Genomic DNA, 14,552 nt, shown 5'->3' with positions numbered 1-14,552 from the left:
ATTGCGATCTAAATGTCCTACGCTGTATTCTCCAAAATATTTTTTTCTCTGCGTGACGCGGAAGTATCAAATTAAATTATACTTTTGAGAAGTGTGACGTCATGTGATACCCAACGCCCCCGCGCGCCTCACAACATTGCCAATCGAAGGTCGATTTTCGTCTCCTCCCCCACAGCTGCGAGCACAGTCTTCCAACGTGGGGCGGAGAGCTGAAGGAGCGCGAGCCACGTTGCTAGGAGACAGACTCTAATGCTCCCGGTGACGGCACTTACTTTGGAGAACTCGAAACTACGAAGTTTCGCGAGTTCTTTCGAAAATTCGTGGAAGCGTCTAATGTCTCCGCTTTATTTACGTTTTATTTATTACATTTATGCTTTGCGTATACTGACTCGTTGGGAGACGTTTATTTATAATACGGCATAAAATAATTATCATGGTTTCACTCCGCAGCAACACTTCAAATACGCTTCAGTGCCCACGCAATAAAGCCACACACTGCGCATAATCGTAGAACTCCAGCATTAGCAGGAGGCACATTAGTGCAGAGCATCGGGCCTCCTTTCCGTCTGTTCGCTGTAGTTAGCTGCTAAAAACCCACGAGGACCAATAAATGGGAATGTTCGCTCGTTCAGAATAGCCGACAGAGAGCTTCCCGAAATAGATGTGCCTGCTGACGGCATCGTTAACGTAATATCAACGTACACGCCTGGCTATACACCCAGGCTCTCAAGCACTCCACGATAAGCGAAATGAACGGTAATTGAACGTGATCACAGATGGCGCCACTTTTTAACGTGTTTAACATAAACGAGACCGCTGCTCTCAAAATTGCAGACGACGGGAAAAGATGGTTGAGGGCCCGTAATGTTCCCTCTATCGTAAACACTCGACCCTCATTTCGAAACAAGAAAAGTAATGCGCGCATGCATTTCAAACGCGGGCCTCGTTAGAGTCTAATGCTCGCTAGAGTCTGCCCTGTCCCTGTTCCAGGACAGTGCATGCACTTGACCCTGGTATTAGGGCATAACGTCGCACACAGATGCTGCGCATTCGGGATACTTGATTTCTTTTTCGTGTATTTTAATTTTATATTTTATCGTGATCAATGAAAGGGCGCGTCGGTAGAAGGGGAACCCCCATTAATTATTCATAATAGATAACCTAAATGGTTAGTAATGGCCGCTCGCGCTAGTGTGCTGGGCTCTGTTATGACGGAGGTGTGTCATGTTGCTACAGCAGACTGTTGAAAGTTGTGTTTGTAGAAACATGTTGCTAAAGAGGTGCTCACTGACTGAGGGAGTGGGTCACGTTGCGTGTTAGGGGAGCGTGCATTGTATGCATGTGCCTCATACGTGACTGATATAAGTGATGAAGGAACATCCGAGGCCGGTTGAGAAAGGGTGCACTAGGGGTAAAATGTATTACATCTACACTCTAAATCTTTTCACACCTTTAAAGATGTAACAACGTGCATGGCGCACGCCTTTTTAGGTGTAATTTTGGTAACATCATAATGGAGCACGGTTTCGCACAAATTTTCTTTACTCGAGTGTTGTCTGTCCTCCGAAAATTCAGTCTTGCAACATCTCAACATTGTTCAACAGTATTGTATAGACACTTGCGCGTGCTCGATTATCGATAGCGATGCATAGCTCGTACCTACGATATCCAAGACATAATGAAAGCAAGATTTGCACTGACACTTGATTTTTAGTAATGCTTTCCGAATGTTGTAAAATATCATCCTGGAGATGCAATGTTACGCAACCAGGTTGAATGTTCATACCGCACACCTTTAAAGGTGTGAAAAAGTTTACAGTGTAGCTGGATCGTCAGCATTTCGACGACAGCGTCGTATAGCATAGAGTTAACAGTCAGTAATTTATCGCTAATTAACTACAGACATTTTCTGGAATAACGTGTAATGTTTTAATAAGCAGATTCTAATGACGTCATCAAATCACTGTTACTACGCTGTGGGTTATGTGAGAAAAGTTACATTGATTTCATTGTACAACACGAGACAACATTCCGAGGAACCACTGACGAATTTCTGCATATCTGCACTGTACTTAAACCATACTCATATCAGGACACCGGTATGTAAAATAAACATATTAACAAATCAAAATGGTGTGAACGACCTGGTGTAGCATTGAAAGGGGTAACATTTTCTTTGGGTTGAGGAAAACAGATACAAAACGACGACTGCCAGCATCTCAACATTTCCTCCTTTGAGATGGCACGAAAATTACGGCTTCCCTCACCTTCCCTCACCTTCCCTCAATCCCAGCTGACACATTGCTTGTAATTACAAGAAACCATCGAGATAAAACGACACTATTATTCAAGGCCCGAGTGGCTCGAGACTACCATCTCCATTTTTTTCTTTTAAAATCAATCAATCAATTATTCAAGGCACGCGTGCGGTTTAAGCGCGCGTGTTTAATTAGTCAGGTGCGGCTGCTAGAAATCGTAATAGCCGAACTTAGCTGTAATTATAAGGCTCCATAACCAAATGCGGTACCTCCGAGCCAAACGCGTATCGACTGAACTTGACAAATGGGACGGCAGACCTGATAGATGGCCGCCTCCCACGAATTGTCCTTCGTTTCTCAGAGCGGACGGTTCTTCGTATGTGCTCCGTGGGTTATAGGAAAGGTATATATATATATACATGAAAAAAAAGTGAGCGAAAGAAAAACGTTTCTAAGGCGGCCTGCTGGAAAAGGTGCAGTCTAAGAAAAAGAGCCCTAAACTATTCTCGTTCGATGAATTATGAAAGTACTCATACAGGAATATTCTTAAGCGCATAATTATTCGCAGCTTGCGCCCTGACCTTTCGGAACCTTTGAGCGACCTTTGACCTTCTGGGTAAGATGTCTGGCGCTTTTTCTTGTATCAGTATAGGCACTTTTCGCATATTTCGCAAATTTCATCGGCCCTAGCGATGAAACCCCCCAATTCATAATGTCGACATAAAGTTGTTGTTGTTACCGGTTGAGTGAGAAACGCGCTCACGCACAAGAAAGCCAATCGATGTTGCATCAGTTGTTGCTACACAGTAGGTTGTGATTACTCCAAATTTACATAAATATGTAACACTCGATTATGTACCTTTGTATCTCTCATCTTCTTTGTTGAAAGTTTCACGTTTGATAAAATAACCGAAAAAAATAGCCGCACACAATTGGCCTTAGATTCTGGCAACTAAACTGCAATTGACCATGAGATTTCTATGTAAAAAAAGTGTTGTCAAAATTGATCGCATCAATTTATTTCTCTGCTTTTTTTTTTTTTTTTCTTCTTAACGCATAATGCAGCCTCGAAGGTTACGGCAGGAGCTGGCATACATTGTGCAAGAAACAATTTAAGGGAAGTTGCCTGGTGGAGCCAGGAATATTGTTCCATTGAGCAATCGTTTCCCGAAAGCAACCATATATATATATATATATATATATATATAAAGTGAAAAAATAGCCGAAGCTCTGTAGCTGCACGTTGAGAATATGTTTACAATTTGATCGTGCACTCCCAGCCAAGGACAGCTGTCCTTGGCTGGGAGTGCACGATCAAATTGTAAATATATATATATATATATATATATATATATATATATATATATATTAAGAATACATCAGTATGTGCGCGGAAAGGTACTATTTTTTTAAATATTAAAGTTGATTAATGAGTTTATATTTGTGCCCAAGAACCGGCGCAAGAGCCTTGGTGTTGGCGCACTATGAAATTACAGTAATGTATATATATTACTGTAATTTGATAGTGCGCCAACACCAAGGCTCTTGCGATTGACTCGTAAAAGAAAAAAAAAAGGACCTGTTAGTCCCAAGCCACTCCGGGCTAACTACTCCAGGACGCGTTATAGAGAACTATATAGCCTTTTCCACAGTGCAACGTCCCAAGGAGGTATACGCTCCGCAAGTAACCGAGCGTTCTGCGAATATCTCCTCTCCCGGTTACTCCATTCGGGAAGCCCCATTGGCTACGGCGGCGCCCTCCCTCTTCCCTCTCACTGCCTCCTCTCATGCGCAGAGACGCACTTGCACACCTTCATCTCTCAGCCTGCTCTTATGCCACTTGGTCAGCGATGAGTGAGCCCAGAGGCAGATATGTAATCAAGGCAGATATCGAAGCAGACTCAGCACCAAAAGCATTAAAAAAAAACGGGTGCTCAACGGTGCGAGAAATCGATATTCTCTCCTGTTGTTTATGAGGAACTCTACGCAACCCTACGCAACCTGAGATATAGCGCGGATATATTCGGCATGTCCTTCGCCCCTTTTCGCGGCCTTGCGGGAAGTCACTGGTTCGCATGCTGAAGCTGTATGGTTATTGTGATCAGCAATTCGGTCTTGAACGGTCGCTGGTCTGTTCCATTGTGTATAGTTGCAAGGAACAGTGGTAGTTGGCAGTTCGTGACAAGAAATAGGTAATTTGAGAGAACAGAAGGTGACTACGTTTGCCGTCAATTAACTGCGTGACTCGCAAGGACAGTATGGAACTCCAATTACGTGTGGCCTCCCGGAGCGTAAAGCACATCCTGCAAGATGTTACGTTTGTACCTTTCTTCCATACAAGGCAAAACACACCGTGTCAGCCGAAGCGGAAGGCATATGTCATAATTAGGTTTCCACGTAATCGGCATTTGCCGAAAAACGCCGAAAAACACCCGTCGAATATTTTTTTAGGAAATTCGGCATGTTCCGAAAAACTCCGAATTATACTGTTGCATATGGTGCTACATGCCGAAAATGGCGGTACCTGATTGCACTTTGACTCCTCCGCGGCATCCGATTTTCGTTCTTCCTTCACCTCGTTTCCAGGTGGAATGGGGGGAATGCCGCACAGCTGCTAGACTCTATACTTCAGCAAAGAAAACTTCCTCTGTTACACTTTGATCAGTGGATCAAGAGGATTCAAGTACACGTTGAACCCTCCAGCCAAGCTCCTACCAAGCTGCTCTCAGTCCATAGCCCTTCTCCCTAATGATTATAGAGTATCTATTTTTGGCGCAAACATTTTAAAATGCCGAAAATATCCGAATTTGACAAAACATATAAATGCCGAAAAACACCCGCCGAATCTACCCAGGAATAAATGCCGACAACGCGGAACCCTAGTCATAATTTACGTGGAGGCAGAGAGTTTTAGCGCATCTCTTCCTGTGTTGCGAGGAGGAAAAAGTTTACTTCCACGTCAGTTTTTCTTTATTTTTATTTTTTCGTTTACATAAATTTCCGTAGAAGTAAGAGCAGAAAGCCTCGGTACAGGCTATTCCGCCTCTATGCCACCATTGTTCGAAGCATGTACTCTAATAATACATCCGTCTGTAAAACAGTCGATGCAGCACGAAAAAACAACACGGAAGAGAAACAACACAAACGCTTTGTTGTTGGTTCGCGCTGCGCTACGAGAGTATAGGGTCGATCGCCAGTTACCTCAGCTTTTCACTGTCCATACTCCTAAAGGGGGCTTACTTCCCGGGTAGGTCTCATCAGTTCAACACACACTAGCACACTTTTCAACGCAAACTGACACCACTAACACTAATCTGAAGAAGCAACGGTGACAATATCGGACGAAAGAACTATCGGCATCGGCATTCGGGAGCTGTTCATTCGTGGCAGCCGCCGGTTGTTCCCGAACGGCGCAGATGCCGCGACGTCCACGCTTTGTGTTCCCAAAGTTTTGATTGCATGTCTGCATGCCAGTTGCGATGCAGACCGAAGAAGAAATCGATGTAATGAGAGTCCGCGCATCTTCGAGTAGCATCTGCGGTAGCGCTGACAAGAAGCGCTTAGCTCTGTGCATGCGGAAAGTGTCTATGCAGCTGTTGTATGCTGGAATTTACCCACCATCCACATTCCCCTCGTGTTGAACCCTCCTCTCTTTCTCCTTTGACTTGGACTTGGACTTGGAGTTAATACAAATTACCGCGGAAAGAGTCAGAACCAGATAAAAGACTGGCCTGGCGATCTTTTTAGTGCGAATCTCGGAGGTAACTGTTCATCACGATGGAAATTGATGTTCTGAGGCTGGAGCACAGAAGAAAGGACAACACAACCTTCCTTCTTTCGTTGGAACTATTCATCATTACCCTGATGGTTTGCCTATGGGAATAAAGAAAGCGTGATGCCGGTTTCACGTAATGGTTTCATACTTCGCATAATGGAGGGTTTTCCTTACAATCATATAGTACAAAAGTCGTGCGTATGGCAAGGCCGTTAAAACGCCGTTAAAAGGCCGTGAGGTATTCTTGTCATTGTTCGCTTTATCGTGTTCCACACAACACTGTCCATTTGGTACTTCTCGTAGCTGGCATGTTCCTCGGCCCCGAACTAATTATGGGAAACAATTGTTAGTTTTGCTGCGCCACTGTTTCTGAATTCGTGTAAGGGTAGCAATATTGATGTTGTTTATAGTGTGAAGAGAGATTTGGTAGACCATATTTTAGGTATCTAGGCATTGTCCTGCATATTGCGTTAGTTATCATTTGTGCTTACTGCATAGGTCTTCATTTTCTGGTTGTATTATGTATTGTTATATTTTACTGATGGAGGCTATAGCATTTGCGAGGCGACCCTAAAAAAAAAGTAAAGTCACTCTCTGTTGCTTTTTGCTCCCTTTCATTTAATTTCCATGGATAAACTAAACTAAACTAAAAAAAAGAAGACATTAACGTTTTTCTCGGTCCTGTTTTCATCGGAGCCAAAACGGACCCCCATTGGAACCTACGGAGGTCGATTGCCTTTAGGTTCTATTTTTGAAGCAAACGGACGACAAATCTGGTAGCGTGAAACTGGCATAAGTCATAAGGTATTTCTTGCGAGTTGTATAGTAGACTGGAAGACGTTCATGGATAGCGATTCCGAAAACGCGATAAACTGGTCAGTGCTGTTACAGTGTTCCCGCCGTTACTCTTGTACTTTTCTTTTTCGTTCCGTCACTCTCAAACTAATAATCAACTAACTAGGAACTTCCTACTCAGTTTATACGTAATGCTAATTTCTACTAGAATTTTACTACCTTTATTAATGTTAGGAAATGAGAACGGTCTCGCGCAAGAGGAACGACCCACACTCAAAGAGGTCAATCGATCAGCATCTTTAAAAATGATAACTAAATGTCTCGGCTCTCTGGCCGCGTAACTTGTGGTAATTCAACGAATAGCAACATCTCAGGCACCAACAAGTTGCGGGAGGCACAGACAGTAGCGGGAACGTTCTATGTCCCTATGTCTATGCCTATGTCTATGTCTATGAGCGGGACGTCACTGATGGTACTCGGAGTTATTGCGCAAGAGTAAGCTGTAGAACGACACCATCCCCGGGGGAGACTGCACAGTGGTCCCCGGGTCCAAGGTCTCGCCTCTCCCAGAAAAATTGCCTAGCGGCGCCCCTGATCAGTTGCCTTCTCGCAACATCCGAGCATGCTAGCGATCATTTGAAATGTACACCAATTTGTACGACTGTCACAGTTGCATTTGGTCAACGTTGCCGTGCCGGTGGAGCGCTTCTTCATGTCGACATTTCAGTACGCCTTCGTGGGTGATACGATGTTCGAAATGGTGCCGTAACGATGCGGTAAAGACACCGTTAGGTTCCACCAGTTTTTGTCTTGCGAACGGGCAGATAACTATAAGTTCTTACCTGGGCCCACTGTGGAACCGCTGATGGCCAATGGGCTGAAGTGGTACGAAACCCCTCTTTCGGAGTCCCCTCTTGACACTGCTGGCCAGCTGCTCAAGACTGGCGGTTGCGAGCGGCGAAGTGGGTTGTGAGAATAGGTCCGAGACGAGGATATCCTCGCTGGTGGCCGCAGGCAGACACGGAGGCGAGGCCTTCTCGCGAGTGTCCACGTCCACCGAGGAGGTTAGGTGGGAGAAGAGGAGGCGCCGCTGCTTGAGCCGGGACACCGGGACAGGCTCCTCGAGCTCCGGGAAACTCCCGCGATTTTCACCCGAGAGCTCCTTGAGCATCACTTGCCGTTCTTTGGATGATAGGAGCTTGTGGTCCTTCACGATAACCTCTTGTGCCAGTTTGGCTGACTGCAAGTATGTACACGCAACCTTCAACCCGTCATGCCTGATGGAGCTTCAATGGTATGCGTAAGGACATGCATAACTGACTGTAACACAGCCGTTTTGTCAAACTCGTGTTTTGATTATACGCCTTATTGACGCTTTGGTTTTTAATATCGCACTCGGATATTCAGAATTCGCTCTCCCAAAAACACGTTCATTGTTCGGAAATCGAGGGCTTCCGAAACGAGGAAGTACTACAATGGACATGTCTCGTCCTACGATGATAGTCCGATTTTGTTATCCGCAAGACGCGTCCACTGTTCCCAAATTGAGGGTTTTCCAAACGAGGAAATAATACAGTGCATATATCTTGTCCTACGCGGTGCCGTTCATAAAACGAGGGCATTCGTAAATCCGGGGTTCATAAGTTGCGGGTTCAACAAAAGTAGCCGACTGTAAAGCAAGCTACTTTTGTTTTGCAGGAACTTCATTAAGGACACTTGATGCGCTCACTAAAGGAAATGATGTGATGTGATGTGATAGAAGAAGAATGAAATGGGGAAATGAAGCAGCATAGAGACAGTACAGTATATCAGCGACGGGGTTGTTAATATACTTGCGATAGAGTAAGCAACGTCCTCTACCGCCCGCAGTCTTTCGCTTCTGGAATTCCCTTCTCTAATGCAAATGAATGTAGGGAAACGAAAGTAATGTAGAAGTTAGAATGCACTTACCACGTTAGCTGTCTGCATGTCATGACGTCCTGCACGCTCTTCGAGGCTCCGCGAACCCTCCTTCATCCTGGTGTGGCTGTTAACGCACGTCGCGCTGGGACTGTCCAGGGACGAGCTTTTGCCTGTGATAAGCTGGGCCTGGTCGCCGCGAGCTGACATCACCTTTGAAGACGTCGTCGCGTCCTCCGATGGGGTTGGCGTTCCGCCGTCCGACAGTATCACATTCCTAGTCAATATGACGCCCTCTGCACCTTGCTTGCTCCGACTCTTTATCCCCTCACAATCCATCGAAGACCTGTGTGGACTCCGTAGCATCCCTGCCTTACCATGAACTCTACCATAGTCTGACGCACTGCTTCCACTTCGCATTCTCCTTGGCGGACTCTTAAATACCTCGTCTGCTAAGTGGTGACTCGAAACGGTCGCATGTTTACCCGCGCTATCACTGTCGCCTGTACTAGTCCGCACGTCGGAGTCCACCTCTTCTCTGACGTCATCAATCCCGGTAATGTCCGTCAAACCTTCGTTTGTTTCTTCGTCTAGCCTATTGACGCATTCGCTTTCTCCAAACTTGAAAATATCTGCATGTGTCGTAGTGTTGTCTGCTGTGATGCCTTCTTGTCGGTCCTGGTGTGCGACTTGCTTTCTGTGGATCCCTTGGTGTGACGTCGGATCCCCGTCCTTCGAGAAAGTAGGCTTTCCCCGGCTGCTCTCAAGCCCAGGCGTTTCGCATTGGTCCTCGGCCAGTGGTGGCGGCCGCGGGGCAGGCGGTGGTTGTGAGGGACCAGGAGGTAGCGTTGTGGTGGGCTTGAGGGATGTCATCGGGGCTGGTGGAATGGACGCTCGGTATGATATGTGACCCGATGAAGTGATTGGTACGGCTGATGGTGCTCAGGTGTGGGGTACCGGGTCCATTGGGTGTTGTTGCGGTTGGTTGCAAGTGTGGTTTGGTGAGCGTTTTTACCTCATTTCCGTAGGACGGGGACCTGAAAATAAAGGGAGCGAGCCACTTGATTCAGTGCCTTTCGCGCTGTTCTCTCATAGAAAAGTTGTCAGGAAATGAAAAAAAAAAAAGATAAGGGAGATGTAATCTCCATCAACAGAGATGCCGGCTACCAGAATATCCACAAAGCGGCGTGGAACTTGTTCTCTGTACAAGTTTGGATTAATTTTACGCCTTAGTTGCAACTGACATTCGATGCGTCGCTGTGAGAGAGTTTAAATGTAAAAAAAAAGAAAAATGGAGGATAAATTAGATTCGTTACCCGACAAATACTTCTACTCCCAGAACGAACCCCACAGAAAGGAAAAGAAAATAACGAGCAATATTAAAAGGTAAAAAAAAGAAAAGAAAAGCATGACCTGTGAGAGACATATACGCAAAGACGCTACAGCAGTGCACCGGCCGCATTCTTAGGCCCATGCCCTTCCCGAGCCAGGCCTTTCTTTGATTTACCTGCCCGGACCCGGCCCGACGTAGCCCGGGCCCGGCCCAAGCCCGAATGATTCTAGGTTTCTCGGCCCAAGCCCTGCATGAACCCGAGAAATTTATAGGCTAGCCTGCCGGGCCCGGCACAGTGTATCAGTAAAAGAGATAGGGCGCAGACTAACTGGTGCATGATTATGAAGGAACGAATAACCGAGAGAGCTCGGAGAACTCTTGTGCTTGTCTTCGTGTCCCGTGTCTCTCGGTTATTCGTTCCTTCATCAACAGTGTATCAGGCTGTTAAATTTGACCGTGGCTATCTACTAGAGGGGTAACGCAGGCTGGAGCCCGACCTAATTCCGGCTAGGGCCGGTAGGGGCCAGGGCCCGGACTGGGCCCACGATGGTCAAGCCCGAGCCCAACCCAGGCCCGCAAAAAAGCCTCGAAAAAGGCTTGGGCCGGGCCGAGCCGAGCTCGGGTTTTCGTCTAAGCCCGAGCCCGTGCAGTGCCTAAAAGACGCTACCTGCTTTTCTTTCTTTTTCGCCCCATATAATATTACATAAGATGGTGGCGCTGTCGAACACTATGACATCGTTTGTTTACAAACTGGGAGAGGTCTATACTGAAACCCATCTCCTCTTCGCCCTTTCATTTCCCAATTAGAGAAATGGAAGCAGACCTTCCACGGCGTCCCATATGAAGAGCATGCTAGTTAAAAGTTTTATGATGCAACATGCATACATAATCAACTAACAAATTGGGACGCGGGTAGGCCATCAATTACGTAATTATCGGCTCCCTGATTGGGTATTTGCGTGCTTCTGCCTCTCATTTGCATTACGGTCAAACCTGGGCGCCCTCATTTTTCCGTCCAACATATGGAATGGAGATAGATTTTTGCTCAGTGGCGTCGCGCGATTTTTCTCTAAGCACTGCGATTAATCAAGGACTGCATCGATTCCCGTGTTGCCTCGTTGACACGTGATGCACCGTCGGAGCCCGAACTAGGGACCCGACATGAGAAGGTTCGTGTGGGGATCTCATATTGTTTTTACGCTCTAGTTCTGGCTTAGCTAGTTGGTTTAAATTCAGCTAGTGGTTGGAAACGCCTGTTAGAGAACAGGAGCGGACGAATTACAAATATAGGTGACAGACAGGGAAATCGAGACACCGGTTTTTAATTTTGTTCGCTCCAGTCCGCTACTGTATGGAGACGCTCCCATAAAGGAATATACGAGTGTCATGTTCCGTAAACTTTTGTCCAAAGCTGTACGACGTAATTGCGTATATTAGTGAGTTTTAGTATACCGTTGATAAGGTTATCGTGCCTATCGGAACCAATCGCAGTCCTACGGGGCTCAGAATCTTATCCACTGAATGGTTCCGGTTGATACGGTTCGACGCAAGCCACGTTATCAACGGTCTGCTAAAACTCTATATTGTCTACTTCCCGCCCGCTATAATAAACAGTGCGGACTAGATCTGTATTTTCTTCTCCGACTTGAACAACCTATGGTAGAATTAATAAAATGTCTGGTAGAGCCGAGAACCGAGAGCACACACACACACACACATAGACTGGATGATGACGAGGTGGGCGATTCCCCGCCGCTGAGGCGGTGAACCGAGAAACGATACAGTAAAGAAGATGAAATGCATACACACGAGTGTCGAAGACCATCCCAGGACCGTCGCAAAACAACTGGTCAAAATCACTCTCATTGGGAAAAAAAAAGAAATACTAAATGGACAAGAACACATTGACTTTTAAATATCGCCTCCAGTTGGCAGGACCCTTTAAAGTGCTGCGGGCACCGCCGCACTTTCTGGTTTCATTCATCTGTTGACTTCCGTGCAACTTCACGGTAAGCGAGTAGGTGGCCGGCACAAAGGGTATTACATGAGCTTCTCTTCGAAATCTTGTATTATATTATTCATGGACGTTCCCTTCTATGGCACCAACCAATGACGATGGTCAAGTGTGCTGCGTCATGCATAGGGTGACGCGTCTTTTCTTCATTTTATTTCTTTTTCTGTTCTTTTTTACAACACGGCGCATGCTGTGTCTGCATGAGTCTGACAGGCAATCACACTCGCTGCACTAACATCATGTTGCTCTTGCAGCGCAGGAAATGCTAACAAATTCTCGAAGGGAGCTGTGGTTCCTGGCAGCTGTTGTGTGCTCCGACAGCCTCATTAACACGGTTTCCCCAATCATTTTAGGAGTTTAGTAGCTGCGACACCTTCGTTGCGAAATTTTATTACTCCCAATGGCTTGGTACAGGGTTCTACTCATTCCCTTGGCTCGGTGACGGCACGCCGACCAAACTTTGAGGACGTAAGAATAACGTGACACAGAGGCGTTGCCTTCAACGCATCATTGCCACAGCTTAAATAGACAGCATCATCTGCACGACGTTTCTTCAACCATGGCCGTCCACGAAGTAGTCTATTTATTTATTTGGTAACCACCTACTACACTCACAGACACACAAACTCCCCGTTATCGGGGGAACACATTCCAAATAAAGGTATCTGAGCACGTTCCTGGCAGTCGAAGGAAACGTGACATGCTCCCAGTAACAAAGAGAGTTCTATTGTTTTGTTTTCTTGTACAAGCAGGGCTGTTTCTGCTCCCTGCCTTGTTTCACTGTTTTTTGTTTGTTTTTGTTTTTGTTTTTTAGCGTCGTACGATAGTTTGTTTCGGGACCGGCCGATTGAATATCCGATTCATTCCGCCGTGCTCGGGGTGTTAGTCCGCAAACATTGGAACAAACGGAAGCTGTGTGGCGGCCGGTTATCTGAATGAGGTTGCTGCCGTGTTTTCGTATTCGTGGTATGTAATTTACATTTTGTCACGTGGAAGGGAAGGAAAGGGGGCGCCCACCTAAAAGTGAATGGGAAACTGGAGCGCCCAGGCGTGTGACGTCAACGCCAGTCATCGAATTTTGTCCACAGCTCTTTCAATAGCGCTTTGGAGGTTAGTTTCGGAATTGGTGGGTACATGCGTCTGTAGACTGTCGGAATAACCCAGAACACCCTCATTGGTCTTGTCACGCATACGAAACTCTCATGAAGTTCAAAACTCACCCCCCCTCCCCCCAACCCCTCGTTATATTGATAAGGGCAGCACTCCTGCATCTCCACCAAAATGACGCGAGTAGACTGACTGGCGCTAAGACTGTGTCTTTAATGTCCAGAGAGAAGCCCAGTGGAACAGAGAGCGAGCCGAAGGGACGGTGGCACGCGCTCAGGAAAAACATCCACTCGTCTTCATGTAACAATATTGCGTGTTCCGAGCTCCATAGGCTCCATCGGGAAAGCGGCTGGAAGCAGCGCAACATTGCTTGAGATACAAGTGGATGTCCGATTCCTCGGATAATTAAGAAAGGATGGCAAGGATATAAGGCTTTAGTGATAGCCTAAGGGAAACATAACCGTAGCACGCACGCGCAGGGGACTAGTGGATAAAGTCGTATGCCAACAAGGAACTTCTCGTAGGCTGCAGTGTGTAAAACAGCCATGCGCGCCTGTGTTCCGCATCAGAAATATCCCAAGTAGAGCGCTGTCCACACGGAGCAAGGGTCAAATGTTAGAAGAAACGCATCGTTACTATGTCGTAGTAGGCGCCTTTTTGGTGCTGTTATCCACGGCAGGGCGCGTTGGTGAGAAAATCAACCCCTATTTCTCGACTGAAATACAATATGTACATGACATAACAAAAGAGGACAATACTATCGTGTGTGTTCGTCGCAAGGAACGTAAGCACGGCAGGAGGCGCAGGAGCTCTCGCAGTTGTAAATCACTCACCGCCATCGCTCGTTTGAGAACCTCTCCAGTAATGTCAAGCAGTAAGAGCGTCGTCAGTAACAAATCGTCATGGCGTGCTACGCCATCTGCAACGCAAAATCCTATTCCATTTGTGCGCCGCGACGACAATCAATGAAAGCGTCCAATGCAACGCGACGATAATGATCAATGAAACGGTTAATGGAATAGGCTTGTGGAGGAAATGAACCGTGTCCTCCCACTCTTTCGCCTACTCAAAGCATTCGAAAGGTGCGTCGTCCTCTGGTTATACGAGTGCCTGCGCCGCGGTGCATATTTCATGAACCCCTTTTGCCTCCAACGATGTCTGTGAGAGGTCTTCAGCAGTGAAGTCGTCGTTCAGGGTCCGCGATTTGTCTCTCTCTGTTTCTCATTCGTTGAAATGTGTACCTGCGCGTCGTGTCGGTAGTAAGAGGGCCTGCAGTTTATAGCTCCAACAATGTCTTCGTTAAACGTGCGACGCAGCATTTTTTCTTCCCTTGTTTCCCTACTTTTTCCCTACTTCCCCTACTTTTTCTTT

At 46.5% G+C, this 14,552-nt stretch overlaps 2 protein-coding genes across 3 annotated transcripts in view; one reads left to right on the top strand and one right to left on the bottom strand.

The window, feature by feature from the left end:
- The window catches only part of LOC135388942 (unconventional myosin-Ie-like), a 216,272-nt gene that overhangs the window by 49,252 nt on the left and 152,468 nt on the right, over positions 1-14,552 (top strand). The window lies entirely within an intron of this gene.
- LOC135388941 (potassium/sodium hyperpolarization-activated cyclic nucleotide-gated channel 2-like) overlaps positions 1-14,552 on the bottom strand; it is a 271,076-nt gene that overhangs the window by 177,853 nt on the left and 78,671 nt on the right. For both annotated transcript variants that reach the window (XM_064618824.1, XM_064618825.1), the window contains exons 2-3: positions 8,779-9,764; positions 7,671-8,068 (exon numbers count right to left, since the gene is read on the bottom strand). In XM_064618824.1, coding sequence (XP_064474894.1) covers positions 7,671-8,068; positions 8,779-9,600 — 1,220 coding nt within the window. In that variant the 5' untranslated portion in view covers positions 9,601-9,764. The remainder of the gene's footprint in view (positions 1-7,670; positions 8,069-8,778; positions 9,765-14,552) is intronic.

Source organism: Ornithodoros turicata, chromosome 3 (genome assembly GCF_037126465.1).
Source record: "Ornithodoros turicata isolate Travis chromosome 3, ASM3712646v1, whole genome shotgun sequence".
In the NCBI taxonomy this organism is placed as follows: Eukaryota; Metazoa; Arthropoda; class Arachnida; order Ixodida; family Argasidae; genus Ornithodoros; species Ornithodoros turicata.
The sequence above is the reverse complement of the archived record's forward strand: the minus strand, read 5'-3'. Positions and strand labels throughout refer to the sequence as shown.